Source organism: Lepidochelys kempii, chromosome 1 (assembly GCF_965140285.1).
Source record: "Lepidochelys kempii isolate rLepKem1 chromosome 1, rLepKem1.hap1, whole genome shotgun sequence".
NCBI classification, from domain to species: domain Eukaryota; kingdom Metazoa; phylum Chordata; order Testudines; family Cheloniidae; genus Lepidochelys; species Lepidochelys kempii.
Genome location: NC_136380.1, coordinates 344014855 through 344032611, shown reverse-complemented (window position 1 = coordinate 344032611; position 17757 = coordinate 344014855). Strand labels below are relative to the sequence as shown.

Below are 17757 nucleotides of genomic sequence, written 5' to 3'. Positions count from 1 at the left end.
CAGAAGGCAGTACAGGTGAGTCTTCCTACATACCCAAATTATTAGAACCTGTGGCACTAATGACCCGTTAAATGATACAGCACTGGTAAATGCATTACAACATCTCTGCTATAAGCCTCTATTTTTGCCAGCGCTAAGGGCAAGTTTTGAAAAATAAAGTCATGTTGAAAGCACTTCAGGATAACTAAGATGTTTCCCTCTAATTATGAGGACGAGTCCATGACCTCTTTACAACAAGGAGATGTAAAGCACAAGGAAAGTGGAAAGCAAGAAATACCGATTTTTTCCCTTCTTTTACTAGATTTAAAAAAAAAAAACCCACTTATCACCTGACAACTCTCATCTGCTGAATACTAAATAATCCACAGAGGATTTTGCAACTGCAGAGACTCAAAAATTTCTCCTCCTCCTCCATATATTCATTTCCTCACCCAACCCCCAAATTCACTGTTTTAGAGTCCATAGAAGGGAGACTCCTCATTTATATCAGGGGAGTCCAGAAAGGTCATTTGAACAGAGGCTTCTAAATATATGTATGGCTTCTCATACAGAGTGAATTCAAGATAGGAGCCATGATTCAGCAACACTGTGGCACTTAGAATTCTGCTCTCAGTCTTGTGTGGTCTATGACATTTAGGATATGTCTACATTGCAATCTAGAGGTGTGATTGCAGCATGGTTAGACACATGCTAGCTTTAACCATGCTAGCATGGCTACAAACAGCTGTGTGTATGTAGTGGCACATGCTTTAATGCAGACTAGCAATGCAAGTATATACCCAGGGGTCCCCAGCACACTTGAAAGCCTGCGCTGAAGCCTGCAATGCTGCACCCACACTGATGTTCTTATCCATGCTGCAGCTGAGTTCTGGATTGCAGTACAGACCTATTCTTAAGTGACAGCAGTTAATTTTGCTTCACCAGTTGTCTGTTCTGCACAGTATTTTGAATGGCAAGTTTCCCCTGCACAAGCAACGTTTATTCTTCCTAAATTAATACAAGATTTTCAAGTTTGGAGAATTTGAATTACGTGCCTCAAAACTGCGTTGTTTCTCACAACGCCATTTGCTGGGAGCCCACAAATGGGTATGTGAAACAGAAAAGATTGCAACCACCCTCATCGGTACTATGCAATTGAATATGACCGCATAAGACAGCCAGCATGTGCTGCTCCATATGGATTGAGCAGATTGAGACGGAGTGCTGCATGCATGGACTTAGCCTCCATGGGCTTCACCTATGTTTTAAACATGAGAATGATTGTGAGCTAATCTCACTACAGAACTTTATAGGCAGCATTTGTCCCATAGGCTGCTTTTTTGGCTGCCTCTAACTTAGCACTATCATGCCTATTATTATTATAAAGGGAGAAGCAGCTCAGTAACTTGTATGTTGAATTGATACACCATCACCTGCAAATCTTCCCACCACTCATAGGGCCAAACTCTAATAGTAGACGACGCTAAGTGCGTTACACCATGTCATATCATCATCAGCTTCTGCTTTATCACAGGCAAGCACACAACCAGCTTATTTTTTAGAGCTGCAGTTATGCCAGCTAAATACAACTGAAATCTAGCACTGAAAATAGATATCCATACCTTGTGCAACTCATCATACACCAGCTGATGGGCAAACCTCGGGCAGGGCTCCTCCTCCTGAAGGCTTTTACTTGGATTGTCTTTTGCTGCTTGATCATTCTTATAGACACAAGACCTGAAACACAAATATTCAAACATTCTCCCACTAGCAAATCAGAATTAGCTACAGGCAGAACAAGCAGTTAAGTTATTGAAAGAGAAGGTTGCATGAATGTGGGTGGTTGATTAAAACTCATATTGTGTGCAAGGCAGGTATCTGGCTCCTTAACGGAGGGCTGTGGGAGAGTATCAGAGAAAAGGCAGGAGACAATGGCCATTCCCAGGGTACAGGTGGTCTTATTAGTTTCAGTTTGCCCCACCTCATCCCAAATTAATGTACCATACAGGAAATGCTTAACCTCTTCCTTGTGAACCAGAGTTTTATAACAACTGGATGGCAACTTTACTTCAAATCTGGTGTTGTATGAAACACTGTCACTTCCAAAGGGTAATATGTAATACAGCATCAGAATGTAATATTTGCTTTCCACAACCTACTTTCTGTATAACTTTTCACAAGTGATGTACCCGAGTATTCGGATTCTAATATCTAAACTGCATTGTTTAATTTCTTCACCTAAATTTGGTTATTGCTGATTGTGTACTATATGTATTTTAGGACTTTTAAAACAAACTTTCTATTTGCGGATAATCTAAGCACTATAACCAGATGTACAGACATTTCTTAACCTGTGCGTTATATACTTTAACATTAGCTTTAATAAAAAATGTTAATTGGTACTGCAGCTACATTTTGCCTTATGCATGGTAGCTGTTACAGTACTCAGTAGGAAAATGGTTAATTTGAAACTGCTATAACATTTTAATTACATAGGGCAAAATTTTCAAAGTCCTTAGGTGACACGACCCATTCCCATTAATTTCTGTGGGACAAGGGCTTCACCCATTGACTTTCTGGGGTGGGGTAGTGTCACCGAACTGGTATACATCACACTACACAGAAGCAAGAGGAGAGATTTGGATCAAAGATGCTATCTGGGAAGTGACCCTGGACCATAAGTTTTTAAAGGTCTCATTGGAGGCCGCCCACACAGTAAAGCTGCAGGGAAACCAAGTTGTCCAACTCAGTCGGATGGAAGCCTGTGTCAACCCTGCCTGCATCTGAACAAGCTGCAGGGGGAAGAGGTTTTTTAAATATACTACTTTCCTACCATCCCACAAGTACACAATGGAATAGCCTCCTGAATTTGTAAAAATTAGGAACAACTGCACCTTACTTTCAGAGAAGCCTTTAATTTACTTACCAACTGTTCCTCACAATGTCATAAATCCAGAAAGAGTTTCTAACATTCTCTTCCCGTTTCTCTTTGTCTTTACTGAGCCCAGACAACACATGGATTTCGTTCAGTTCCGGATCAATGGTGGCTCTCTGAGTGAAACCTGTCATAGGAACTGTTCAGTAAGAGAAAGTAAATGTTACATCCTAAACAGAACAATGGAGGAGGATACCGGAGAAGGGAGAATTGAAGGAATCTGATATATCATATGAAAATGAAATGTAACCTGCAAGCCCAGAGTCTGCTTGTGAAGCATGGGGACCTCTATTTAGCTAGTTTGAGAGTAACAGCTGTGTTAGTCTGTATTCGCAAAAAGAAAAGGAGGACTTGTGGCACCTTAGAGACTAACCAATTTATTTGAGCATAAGCTTTCGTGAGCTACAGCATCCGATGAAGTGAGCTGTAGCTCACGAAAGCTTATGCTCAAATAAATTGGTTAGTCTCTAAGGTGCCACAAGTACTCCTTTTCTTTTAGCTAGTTTGGTATTCCTTATTTGGCAGGGATTGTTTTTCTCTCGTGTCCTGTACACTGCTGAGACACACTGGGCATTAAATAAATACACAATTTACAGGCTTGCTACAAATACTGTGTCCAAAAGCTGCACTGATAGAGAAGTAGAGGCACACAGGAAAGTATATGCATCGTTGCCACCTGATGTGTAGTGTACAAGCATGCACACGTGAAGTTTTCCTTTTAACAGTTAAGATTTTTAGCTTTGGTTTAGCAAGATCTAGTGTAACCAATCCAAGGAAGAGATGTTACAATTTTGAATCAGAATAGGTTTGAAGCACCAACACAGTGACCAGAAAATGTCCACACCTAGCACATACAACTAAGTTCACAGAATACCTTCCCTCTCTTCTTTTGCAACACCTACTTTGCTAATAGCATCTTTTAGCATACGTGTGTCCTGGGATGTACTTGGGATATTCAGCAGCATGCCAGTAATTAAACAGATATTGAACACCAGTTGTCTAGTGTTTTAAATAATGCCCATGCACATTCTGATCCATTCGGATAACATATGCGATCCTTAAGCCTTCCTTTTGGCCCTTCTGAATGAGTGAACTAATGCAGCTTGAAAATCCTTTGAAGCTTCTTGGTCTCTTAATTTTAAGGTAATAAGGTGCCTCATCTCTGCTAGAGGGAGAAAATTACAAAGAACCAAGGGCAACTGCTTCATTTTGATAAAATTCAATAGGGCACAATTTTTATTTTTTTTAAACCAAGACAAGTTTAAGTGTTTTGTTTTACACAGAGTTGCACCAACTGAAGCTCAAGGTGTGGTTTTAAACAGTTAAATCAGTGCAAAAAGACATTTTGGTTTAAACCAGGCTTATTTTGATTTAGTTTAAATCTATTAGCAACAGGTTTAAGCTAAACTGAAATGCGTGTGCTGGGACAGAGGTTTCTACCAGTTTGTCTGTGAACTATGGCTGCTATATCTCAGCAAGTGAGGTACAAGATACTTTAACTGGATACTTTCTTGCTTGAAACAGTTTGCGTGAATAAGTGTTCTCTTTTAGCAATTTTCTTTCTGGGAATTTTCTTGCTATTTTAAGATATATAGAGAGGTTACACAGAAGATATGTGCAGACTCCTTTTCCCCCTCAATACTATATATACACACACCGCAGATAATTTTAGAGACAACCAAAATACGTATAAAAGTCAAATCAACATTCGCAGTTTGTACCTGCATAATAAAGAGATTAATCTTAATTGAGAGGTGAAGGCCATACATAGTAGAAAAACGGCCTTGAAGATTAAATGTGTAGCAAGGACCTCAAAACTATGTACCAAAGAACTAAAAAGATATAGCAGTCCCTTTACATTATTCACAGATTTCAAAGCCAGAGAGGACCACTGTGATTATCTAGTCTAACATCTTTTCTAAAACAAGCCACGGAACTCCCCCATAATAATTCCTAGAGCATAGATTTTAGAAAAACATTATGTGCTACTACATCATAATTGTGCAAATAACTGCATCTCTTTTCATTGATTTTCTTCCATTTAATATTAAATGTTTGCCTTTTAAAAACATTTAAATCGTTTTAAAATGGCACAAAGTACAAAGACAGCTGAAAAATCATTCTAAGCATTCACCTCTAGAAAATGTGTTTTATGACTGGCTCACCGTAATAAAGGTCATCTGCTGAGGAACCAGGGAGAAACCCATTTTTACTGAGTCCAGGGCCTTAACTACAAGAGCATCCTATATAGCAAATAGCCTTTGTTTAATAAAGACCATCACCTGTGTTTATGTCAATGCTTCCTAGAGGCAGGTATGTAGAAGTAGCCACATTTTACAGAGAGTATGGCCAAGCATGTAGCTACTGCCTCAGATAGGTCAGTGGAAGAGACTTGGATCTCCTAGAAGAGATACTTTAGTTCTACTTCCAAAGATTATGCAAGATCAGTACTGCCAGAGCAGGGTTACCTCATCTGTCAAATGGGGCCTTATGATACATGAAGCCTTAATTAATGATAAGGGCTGTGATGCAAACAGATTAACAGTAGTCAGAAGAGGCGACACTTGAAGTCACGGTCTCTTGACTCAGACTAATGCACTTTCCTGTAAACTATAGCAGGGGTAGCCAATAGGTAGACTGCAGGCCATATCCAGAAGTCAGATGCTTTTGAATGGAGCCAGAAATCTTTTTATTTACTTATTTTTCACTTTTCTCTAGAGTCTGGACCTTGCCTATACCTTGACCAAGAAATTTGGACTATGACAAAAAATAATTGACTACACCCTGGACTACAGGGTACTGTGAGGACATTGTATTTTTTTCACTAAGAAAAATGGTCATGTAAACATCAAGTTATTCCTCTCTTTAACTTCAGATATAGAAACATTGAAATACTGAAGATTCCTGGAGGTTTCATTGTATATAGTTCTCCGAAACAGCGTCATCAAATTAGCAGTTTGGCAGTCCTAACTGTTTGTTGTGTAATTCTTATTTCCTGTTTTCCCAGGCAACCATCCTTTCAAATGCACTCATGACCAACACATGATCTTTGTTTATTGATTCTGTTTGTCTCATTTTTCTTTCTGGGTCAGTTTACAAAGGCTGGTGAAGGTTCCTGGCTCTCAGTCAAGTTGCTTGGCAGGAGAATTCTCAAGGCGCTTACATGTTGCAAATTCTCCCTCCAACTAACTATGAAACTGCATACACGTATATACAATCTTGCTCTTCCTTGGAAGGGAAGCCGTGCACTAACTTCCTTTTTACATTACTATTAAACAATATACAGAATTGCATTTTACAAGCCTGTTTGCAACAGATTTTGGTATTATGCTTCACTGTTTTCATATGCTGGGTCAGGAAAGTAATCTACATTGATTTTAAAAAAATCTGGATGGTACTCATTTCTCTACAAAAAGACAAATAAGCCATTCAGTAAGTCTCATTCAAACCTGTAGTCAGATAAAAACACAGATATACGCAATACATCTAGTTCACACTTGAACATGTACAACCCACCAGTGAAACTGCACATTTGAGCACCACTCATGGTTCTTTCCAGGCTCCAGTTATGCTCCTCACTGGAAAGCACAAGTCCTTGGAGATCTTTAACTAGCCTAGTCTTTCCCTGCTCCTACCCATAGCTTTTGTCTCAATTTCCATGTCAAGTTTATGAGTAAAAGTTTGCCTCTAGCTGGCAGCAATGCACATTTGAGCAGTTTCTGGCTTGTGCATCATCTTTAGTGATGAGTAGAATTTGGTCAGAAATGTCATCACTATCATTTTTGGCCTTGCAACTGAGGCCCAATTGGCCCAAAGGCCCAGTATCTCACTCTCCAGTACCTGTGTTGGCTCTGTAGGACTACCCAGAGTAAAGAACAGTTAAAAAAAATAGTGTATACACAAGACTCTGAGGTCAGAGCTGCATTACAGTACAATTGAGAAGATGATGATGCATGTATTATGCTACTATTCATATTGGAAGTATACGGACTTGTTTATAGAGAGGTAGAGTACGTCAGAAAAATGTGATCTGTGGGGGGTTAGATATGTTAAAGAATCTTTTACCGTGACATTTGTTTTCTTTTAAGGGCTTATGTGAGTGGCTTTTCCCTTACCAGAAATCAGTTATGGTTGCTTCCAATTTTTGTCTTTGTGTGAACATAAATATATTCAGAATAAAAGAGGATGAGAAAACTGGGATCCTTGAAGAACAGAATATTTAGTTATAGCCTCCCTCTTTAAATGTTGCTGTAAAACACCTGCATTGTCCCTTTGGACTAGGGTTGATTCTCTGTAGCGAATGAAGAATACTATATAAAGTCAGTTTATTGTATTTAAATGAGGAAGAAGAAAATCTCTGAGGAAAGGTCACCCTGTAAGAGCAAAGAAAATAAAAAGCTTATTGGCAAAGGTAAAGAACAAAAGGCACTAAGACCAGATGAGATCCACTCAAGGTGAAATTTCAGGGTTCACCTAGAATGAGAATCAAAAATAGATCAAATTCACTTAACACTTTTTACCCCCTCAAAAGTGTCAGTCAACCACCTCCTGACAAAACGTTCAAAATGGAGGGAGTTTGGAGATGGATAGGAGGTAGGCCGCTTGCCAAAGTATTAGCATTTTAACATGGGGAAAGAGGTGGAAGAGATAACCACAGAACTAGAACCTCACACCTTGACCACACACACAAGCTGTACTGCTTCAATTCACTCAGCTTAGAAACTGAAGTGGTTAAACACAGACGTCAGTGTCGAGACAAGGCCTTTTACTGAATCCTTTACAGATGAAGAGAATGAGAAAGTAAAAATATTATTACAACAGAATGCAAAAAGGCTTTGGACTGAACAAGTTCCTGAAAACAACAAAATTGATCAGACAGCAGTGGAACTAGGGCACACTAATTGGAAGATGCTGGGTAGAGTAACATTTCAGCCTAGAAAACATTAAAACTTTTAAGGGTGTTTACCAGATGTTTGTTTGATTTCTATCAATGAGCACAAAAGCATATAAACCACCAACCTGTACTGTCATAACCATACAGCTAAGAATAGCCTAGAACTCCTCCTTACCTGTAAGGGGTTAAGAAGCTCAAATACCTGGTTGGCACCTAACCAAAAGAACCGATGGGCAAAGAAGATACTTTCAAATCTTTTTTTTTGGACGGGGGGGGGGGGGGGGAAGGGGCGGAGGCTTTGTTTTGTGTGTTCTCTTGGGAAGCAGAGAAGCATCAGGTCAGAAAATTCCTCCTCCTATAAACCATCCTAAAAGTCTCTCATATTACAAATATTGTAATTAAAAGCCAGGCAAGGCATGTAGATTATCTTTTGTTTTGCTTGTGAATTTTTCCTTTGCTGGAGGGAGGTTTATTCCTGTTTTTGGTAACTTTGAAACTGAGCCTAGAAGTTCTGCTGTGTTTCTGAATCTTTTGTTACCCTGTAAAGTTATTTTCCATCCTGATTTTACAGAGGTGATTTTTACCTTTTTTTTAAATAAAATCCTGCTTTTAAGAACCTGACTGACTTCTCTATTGTCCTAAGACCCAGGGATTTGGGTCTGTGATCACTTTGTAACCAATTGGTTAGGATACTATTCTCAAGCCTCCTCAGGAAAGGGGGTGTAAGGGCTTGGGGAGATATTTTGGGGGAATAGGAACTCCAAGTGGTCCTTTCCCTGATTCTCTGTTAAATCACTTGGTGGTGGCAGCGTACCCTCCAAGGGCAAAGAATTTGTACCTTGGGGAAGTTTTAACTTAAGCTGACAGAAATAAGCTTAGGGGGATCTTTCATGCGGGTCCCCACATCTGTACCCTGGAGTTCAGAGTGGGGAGAGAACCCTGACATGTATGAAAAACTAACTGTTCCTATAGGAGGTATAACAACTTCATTATCTACGTCTGCAGCACACAATGTATTAAGTACTTGATGGTAATTAAACTATAATGTCGTAACCTCAGTCATTTGAGGGGTACACGAGGGGAGAGCTTTTGAAAAGATGTGTTCTTGGTATTCAGCCAACAAAAGTCTCTTTAAAAGGACATTTAAAAACGTAAGTATATAAAAATATTAAACCTTACTAAGACCACAATTACTTGCTTGGGATCTACCATTCTGACGTCTTAGCATAGCATGTGATGAATAATATGGGGACAGATTCTCTCCTGCAGCAAAATACATTCAAGATAAGGAGAGTGCATAGCTGTTTAATTTACCACAAATGATTATGATCCCTCAAGGAGTATATATGCTCAGAACTGCTGTTCAGAGGTTCTGTTCCCCCTCTCCCTACCTTCTCCCCCACTACACTGGGCGGGAGGCAGCTGACACTGGAGCTGACTCCACGGGTTTCACACCTGCTGAGAATTCCCCTCAGCCAATGGTATCCCTCATGTGGTCAACTACAGCCAGTTCACATTGCCTCTGAGCCACTCACACGGATCAAAGGGTACAGAACTGGGGCTCAGAACCTGGCCCATGAGGTTTTGTGCTATGCATTCACAGAAGCCACTGGGCTCTCAATGCTTAAATCAACACTAAATCAAGGAACTACGCCCACCTAATAGATGGAGGTGGTTTTCATGGATTAACTCCATTATTTGTCAGCTCAGTGTCCAATTATTCAGAAGACGACGACAGCAACAGGTGACTGTGAAACAGTTTTACATTTCAGAATTTTCCTCAGAAACTATAATATAATGGTAAAAACAAAGACTATTAGCATGTACGGTGCAACCCTCCACATCTCGGAAACTGGCATATTTCTGAAACCGGAGGATGTAATCTGAGCTCTGCTGCAGCGAGCCTTGATATTCAGTGGGAGAGGTACACCAACCTACTGGCAACACAGTTAGATACACTGCGTTATCCATGTAAGATTCTTTGTGACGAGATGGCCTGGCCTTCGGAATGGCCAGAGATAGCCAAAAGTACATGGGAAGACAATCTGAATGGTTTGGTTCTGTTGATGTATTAAAGTAAGACTCTAGAATCATCCAATATACACTACTTCTCTACCAACGTACATGTGGCTTCAGAGAGACGAATGATACATTAAGTGACTGATTCAGATGGAATTCAGACCAACTTGGCGAAAGACCTGGTATGCGCTTTCAACATTACCATGTCCCTGTGAAACACTGCATAGGGAGGTCAGCCATAAATCCTTGGCATTCACTCATTCTCCCAGCCAAAGCGATAGCAACTAGAATAGCCATCTTCAGAGTGAGATGAAGAAAGAAGCATTCTGAAAGGGGTTCAAAAGGAGTCGCCATGAGTTTCAAGAGGACAAAGATGAAGTCCCAGGCAGAGGCAGGTTTTCTGACCTGTGGTTAAATATGTAGGAGACCCTTGAGGAATTTCAATATCATCAGGTGGGAAAAGACTAGCACAACCGCATGGCAGATGGGAACACTGAGAATGTGCGAGGTGAACCTTAGTGAAGCTCAGTGAAAGGTTAGCGTGTTTTAGATGCAGCAAGTAGTTGAGGATCTTCAGTATCATAGCCTGCAGAGGATCCAGGCCATGTTGGGTGCCCATATAGAGAACTACTTCCATTTTGCCAAATCATTTTTCTTGGTGGATGTCCCTGCTCTGCACCAGAATCTCCTGAATTTGTCTGGAGCAGTCCCTGTCCATGGTACTTAATCAACCAACATCCAATCTGTCAGATAGAAGGCCTTTGGGAGCTGGATGTAGTACCTTACCATCATGTTGTAAAAGCAGGTCCAGATAGTTCTAACACTTGGCATTGTCCTTTGCAATGAACAGACCACAGGAACCCCAGAACATTTATGTGAATTCTCATGTCTTTTGTGAACCATGTTGGATGCCAAACCTGCCCCTGAGGTGTCTAATTAGAGTCTGTCTTCTTATGTTCTTGGGTTCTAGACACCATCCCAGTTCTGCAGGGATGTGAGATGGCATTAAGCCCATTCTGTCCATCCGGTGATCGATAGGAGAGAAGACTGGCTTGAGCCTGAGTTGCAAGGGTTGCAGGAGAAGTATGGCAAGCGACATCATGCATATGCACACTACCATACTGCCTAACATTCCAAGACAAGTCTGTACACTGTAGCCAGGCTTGATTTTATCTGGAGTAATATCAATTATAAGGACAGGAACTTGTTTGGCAAGTATGCTCTCTCTGACCTGGAATCAATCACAGCTCCCATTAACTTTCATCTGTGATGGGATGAGAAGTGATTTTTCTTAGTTCAGTAGGAGACCCAGATGGCGAGCGAGAGCGTGTGTGTAAGTGTAATCGAGGCTTGTTACAGTCTCCTGCTGGAATCTACCCTGATCAGCCAATCAATTTATGGGTAGATGTGGATGCCCCATCTCCACAGGTGCATGCACCACGACCACCAGGCACATTTTGCAAAAACTCTCAGGCCAATGGAGTGTCCGAAGGGAAGTACCTTGTACTGGTAGTCATTTGGCTGCAGAGTGAATTTCAAGTGCTTTCTGTGGGCCAGTGGATGGCCACTTGTAAGTATGTGTCCTACAAGCTGAGAACCATGAACCAGTTTTAAGTCTGCTGAAAAGGAATGGTGGAGGCAAGCCTTATTCTGAATCTCAGGTGGCATATGTATTTGTTCATTCTCCTCAGGTCTAGGATAGGAGTAAGACTCCCCCTTCTTCAGGAGAAGGAAATATTAGGAGTAGAAACCTATTTCCCTGTACACCTGAGGTACCAGCTCTATGGCTCTTAGATGTAGCAATGGGGCCACTTTTTCCAACAGGCTCGCATGAGAAGGGACCCTGAAGAGGGCTAGGGAAGCAGGTAGGCTAGGGAGTAAGTGTGGAAATGAAGCCGATGGCAGCCATGGGAAATGATGTCCAACATCCACTTTCTGTTGTAAGAGCAGACCAACCCCGGTAGGTTTGACTGAGGACAACAGTGGGTGTCTCCTGCAGTAATGGAATCTTTTTATTGGCAGGTACTCTGCCTGTCTGCTCTGGGAGTAGGACTAGGTCTTCTGCTGTGATTAACATAAGAGCCTGTGTATATTTCCCAAAAGGATCGTAGCGTGGCCCTCGAGCTTTCTGGCAAATGGAGCACTTCATCTAAAGAGTGGGAAGCTCTTCGGGCATAAGGCATATTGCTACAGAGCTACATCCCTTCAAAGGGAAGGTCCTCTTTTGGGATGCCTGATACTAGCTACCATGAAAAATCATGGTCTTATTTAATGGAGTACTTGTGGCACCTTAGAGACTTAGTCGATCTTTTCTTAGATTGCTGACACTGACAGAAACCCAGGATCTGGGCATGCACCAAAGTGACAGAAGTGCTTTGGAGACAGCAGGGTAGCTGTTTTCCCCACTTGCTGATATGCAAAGGTCAGATTAGCCAGGGTCTGCCATAGCCCCTTCACTAGCTTGAATAAGCCCTTGTTGAGCAGAAGGGAGATCCTGGCTGAACTCTCAGACCTCACTATATCAAACAGCTTACAAGACCTTGTCTGCAATACTGTGGTTTCAATGGCAGGGTCTCTGTGGTCTGTGACAGGAGGTCCTGGAAAGCCTTAAAGTTGACCACCTGTGCCAGGGCCACTGCTTCATGTGGGGACTATGACAATTCCCTCGGTTGGGGCTGGGTTTGTTGCTGTCCCTTTGTTGTTTGACTGAGTCAGTGGCCTTCCTATTGATGCTGCTGGGGAGCAGGATATCTTCCTCTTCACTGTGGAACAGGAGGAGAATTTGCTCCAGTACATATAGGATGATAGTCCCCAGTATGGCCAAGGGAGCATGCTATGGGGTACTGGCTAGGCTGAAGTTGGCCAGCCCAGTGCCATTAATATCTTGCTTGAAACAGGGCTTGGAATGGGAGTCCTCCGACAGTAAGGGATAGGAATCCCTACTTGATGCCAGCAAGAACTAATAGGTCACGGAGGGTGATGAGTATTCTTCCTCAAATGGTAGGGACACAGAGTGGTGTTCCCCTAGGGCCAGCTGCTGTTTTGGTGCGGAGCACCTCTCCAGTTCTTCAGTTGAGGTATAACAACTCAGACCCTTGACAGGCTCAGCTACTGGTGCAGGTGTCAGTAGTGAGATTGGCACTGGACCAAAAGCTCCTTGCCTCCTCCAATTTCGGAGATGTAAGGAGTTTGGAGGCTGTGTCTTTGGAAGAGTGGCACTGACGTCCTCTTGCGGGATCTTTCCACGTGGCGCTTGGAGCCATGGAATCATAGAATATTGGGGTAGGAAGGGACCTCAGGAGGTCATCTAGTCCAACCCCCTGCTCAAAGCAGGATCAATCCCCAATTTTTGCCCCAGACTCCTAAATGGCCCCCTCAAGGATTGAACTCACAACCCTGGACTTAACAGGCCAATGCTCAAACCAGTGAGCTATCCCTCCCCGATGGAGCCATGTTTATGCTCCATCTGGTCTTGCCTCTTGAAGCTGCCCTTTGGTGTGACGGGACCAGCATGGTCAGATTCAGTACCAAGGTAACTTGTGCCATTGCTGCCCATGCTGAGATAGTTGGTGTTGAGGTTGCAATGTTATTGGCATCTTCTTTGATGACTTCTTCTCTCCGGAAGCCCAGAGTATGGTGTCTGCTCAAGGGAGCACTAGCCGAAGATTTTTAAGCTCCAGTCTGGCTGTTGGCATCTCCTCAGGGTTCATGGTATCCCACAGATTGGTCTAGAAGATATAATTTGAGCCAACTGTCCCTGGACTTTTGAGTCCCTGAGGAGACAGACTGGTACAGAGCACCTATTGGGGTTATGGTGCTCTCCCAAGCAGAAAAGGCATCAGATGTACATTGGGCTAAAAATATAACTGAATTGTAAGACTTTGGGATCTGATACAACTGAAAACCAGGAGCAAAATGAAAGTACAATGCATTAAAGATACTAACATGTAAATCAGACTAAGGTTTCTAACCATCAGAGGAGTGAAGTTCTGGAACAGCCTTCCAAGGGGAGCAGTGGGGGCAAAAGACCTATCTGGCTTCAAGATTAAACTAGATAAGTTTACGGAGGAGAAGGTATGATGGGATAACATGATTTTGGCAATTCACTGATCTTGAACTATTCAGGCTAAATAGGCCCAATGGCCTGTGATGGGATGTTAGATGCGGTGGGATCTGAGTTACTACAGAGAATTCTTTCCTGGGTATCTGGCTGGTGAATATTGCCCACATGCTCAGGGTTCAGCTAATCGCCATATTTGGGGTCGGGAAGGAATTTTCCTCCAGGGCAGATTGAAAGCGGTTCTGGGGGGTTTTCGCCTTCCTCTGCAGCATGGGGTACGGGTCATTTGCTGGAGGATTATCTGCACCTTGAAGTCTTTAAACCGTGATTTGAGGACTTCAATAGCTCAGACATAGGTGAGAGGTTTGTTGCAGGAGTGGGTGGGTGAGATTCTGTGGCCTGCGTTGTGTAGGAGATCAGACTAGATGATTATAATGGTCCCTTCTCACCTTAATATCTATGAGTCTATAAGCATTCTTAACCACATTTAAATGGATGGGTCAAGTTTATATTAAAGTGGCCTGTCACAGAATTATTTTTACTAAACCAGTGCCTCATTACTAAACATGCTTAAAGGGGCTCCAATCCAGACTTGCTTTCTTTGACCAAAATAATTCTGACAGCATTTGTGGTTTCGAATATAATAGGCCTTTCTTCTGTTCTTGTTAAAAGCAAATAATTCTAACATTTCCTTTCACAAACAAGGGAAATGTTCAAAGTTGTTTATTTACTTTCTCAGACATGAGGACAGCAAACTGGAAATCTATTCATGAATGATTTCTAATGAGTCATTTAGTCACAGTCTGCTATTCAACATTAAAGGGGCTGGAGGGAGGGGGGAAAGAGGGCTAATTATTATGTTCTCACTTGTCTGACTAACTGAAACGTGCAATTAATATACTTGGCCAGAGAAATGTGGCTCATTGTGCTCACTAGTCATAAGACAAGTCTGGTTTCTAAACTCTGAACTCATCACAGGTGTTCATTAAAAAGCACCCCCCCACACACACACACTAAAATGGTTGCCATTTAGATTTTCAAAACAATTCCCCTCAACAACCAAGTGCAAGCAGACTAGTAAAGGATATTCTTTCCTTTTAACTGTGGGCAATGTCTTTTTAGAGGGGGTGGGAGGGAAGAAGGATCCGCTGCAGCTCCAAGCACAGAGAGAACATTTAAATAAGATTGTGAACATAATGCAATCTGGATCTCCCCCAGGAACACAGTGAAGAGAAAAAAAATCACTTTGCAGGAAAAGTATCATGAACTTTTATCCCTTATTTGGAGATTTATTCAATCTTTAGATGACCAAATTAACCCAAGTGAGCAAACAGCAACTTATGAGAGTCTATGATTGAAATAACCAATAACCAATGTACTTGCCTTTTAAAAAAAAAGTGATCAAAATAAGGGGTGGAAGCTTGTTTTTAAACGTGATTTGTTTTTCATAAGTAAACAGAAGGCAAAATTAGCCAATTGCATAAATGAGAAAGTCTTACAAATATACACAATAGTCTCAAAGAAATGTAATGGCACACAGCAGAACAACAGTTTTAAACTTCCCTGCTGAGGGTTGAATGTGACAGGGAATTTCACAATGAAACAACAGGCACTAGCTCTAGAGAGTTATGGCCCTTCCTTTACTTGGCAAGGAAGGCCAAACTGGTGTTTATATACTTTAACACAGTTTGTGCACATACAGAAAATTTCTCCCTTCCTTCGTAAAAAGGGAAATGTACATCAGCAATTTTGTAACTTTACCATAGAGGGGAAAGTAAGTGTCAGACTGAGAAGATAAAAAATGATTACAGTGTTGCTGATTCTGTTATAATCATTCTTGCATGTTCTGTTGTTGTAGCTGTTTTGGTCCCCGAATATTAGACAGAGGTGGTGAGTGATATAATATCTTTTACCGAACCAACTTCAGGTCTTCTTCTGAAGCAGAGCTCTGTGTAAGCTTGTCTCTCTCACAAACAGAAGTTGATCAAAAAAAAAAAAAAAGACATTACCTCACCCACCTTCTTTCTCTAATAATCATTCTTAGGTATTTCTGAAAGCACCCGCCAATAACAAACAACAAGGAGTCTGGTAGCACCTTAAAGACTAACAGATTTATTTGGGCATAAGCTTTCGTGGGTAAAAACCCCACTTCTTCATAGAGTGGAAATCTATCAACTGCATGAAAAAACTTCTTCAAATGGGTTTTTTACCCAAAAAAACTTATGCCCAAATAAATCTGTTAGCCTTTAAGGTGCCACCGGACTCCTTGTTGTTTTTGTGGATACAGACTAAAACATCTACCCCCCAATACAGTCAACATGGCATTCTTGACAAAGGTTTAGAACCAAAATTATTCTCTTTATAGATCATAATAGAGATGGTTGCAAGCCACATGATCCATTCAAACAAACTTGAACTGCAGGATTTCTCTGCCAATGTCAAGGGAAGGAAAAAAGAAAAACTAAGGAAAGACTTACGTAGGAAGTCTTACTAAAAAATGCTAATGAGGCAGAATGGCCCCAATGCAAAATTCACTAAGGCCAGTGGGAGCCTTTCCATTAATGTCAATGGGCAGGAATAGTAACTGCATTGAGTGTGGAGTGCCACTCTATGTGTAAGTCACTGCCTCAACTGCACCTCTGAAGAAATCCTGATCTAGGCCTTAATTTCCTTTTGCCTAGACAATTGCAACTTTTCCCCCCTATGGCTTCCCTGAAACCCCTTTCTCCCCATTCCAAAATACCTTCTACCTGCCTTTCAACAGAGAAAAACTGCATCAAATCACCCACTGATTCTCACACAATTCCATTTGCTTCCCATTTGTTCTACGGATCAGTTCAAAACTGTTCATTCTCCTTGGCAAATTCTACATAGACTTGACCCAGCCTAACTCACAAACCTGTTCTCCTCTACTCCTTTAGTCCCTTCATTTCCTTTAGCATAAAAGTTCTGTCCCATTACAGAAGCTGGTTACTATTGAGCAGCTTGTGTCATCTGGAATACCTTCCCTATAACTCTGCCTCATCAATTCTACAGCTCATTTCTTGTCTTGGCTGACTTTATATATTCCTCAAATCCTGAACTGGAAGAGAGACTCTTTACTGTTTTGGAACATTCCTTGTTTGAAAGACGCTGTAAAAAATAAGAAAAGGAGTACTTGTGGCACCTTAGAGACTAACCAATTTATTTGAGCATGAGCTTTCGTGAGCTACAGCTCACTTCATCGGATGCATACCGTGGAAACTGCAGCAGACTTTATATATACACAGAGAATATGAAACAATACCTCCTCCCACCCCACTGTCCTGCTGGTAATAGCTTATCTAAAGTGATCATCAGGTGGGCCATTTCCAGCACAAATCCAGGTTTTCTCACCCTCCACCCCCCCACACAAATTCACTCTCCTGCTGGTGATAGCCCATCCAAAGTGACAACTCTTTACACAATGTGCATGATAATCAAGTTGGGCTATTTCCTGCACAAATCCAGGTTTTCTCACATCCCCCCCACCCCCATACACACACAAACTCACTCTCCTGCTGGTAATAGCTCATCCAAACTGACCACTCTCCAAGTTTAAATCCAAGTTAAACCAGAACATCTGGGGGGGGGGGGGGGGTAGGAAAAAACAAGAGGAAACAGGCTACCTTGCATAATGACTTAGCCATTCCAAGTCTCTATTTAAGCCTAAATTAATAGTATCCAATTTGCAAATGAATTCCAATTCAGCAGTTTCTCGCTGGAGTCTGGATTTGAAGTTTTTTTGTTTTAAGATAGCGACCTTCATGTCTGTGATTGCGTGACCAGAGAGATTGAAGTGTTCTCCGACTGGTTTATGAATGTTATAATTCTTGACATCTGATTTGTGTC

The 17757-nt window shown here is 41.6% G+C and overlaps 1 protein-coding gene across 6 annotated transcripts in view; it reads right to left on the bottom strand.

The window, feature by feature from the left end:
* MKLN1 (muskelin 1) overlaps positions 1-17757 on the bottom strand; it is a 179983-nt gene that overhangs the window by 25421 nt on the left and 136805 nt on the right. For all 6 annotated transcript variants that reach the window (XM_073328850.2, XM_073328852.2, XM_073328854.2 and 3 more), the window contains 2 exons: positions 2906-3053; positions 1602-1716 (listed from right to left, as the gene is read on the bottom strand). In XM_073328850.2, the coding sequence (XP_073184951.1) occupies positions 1602-1716; positions 2906-3053 (263 nt within the window). The remainder of the gene's footprint in view (positions 1-1601; positions 1717-2905; positions 3054-17757) is intronic.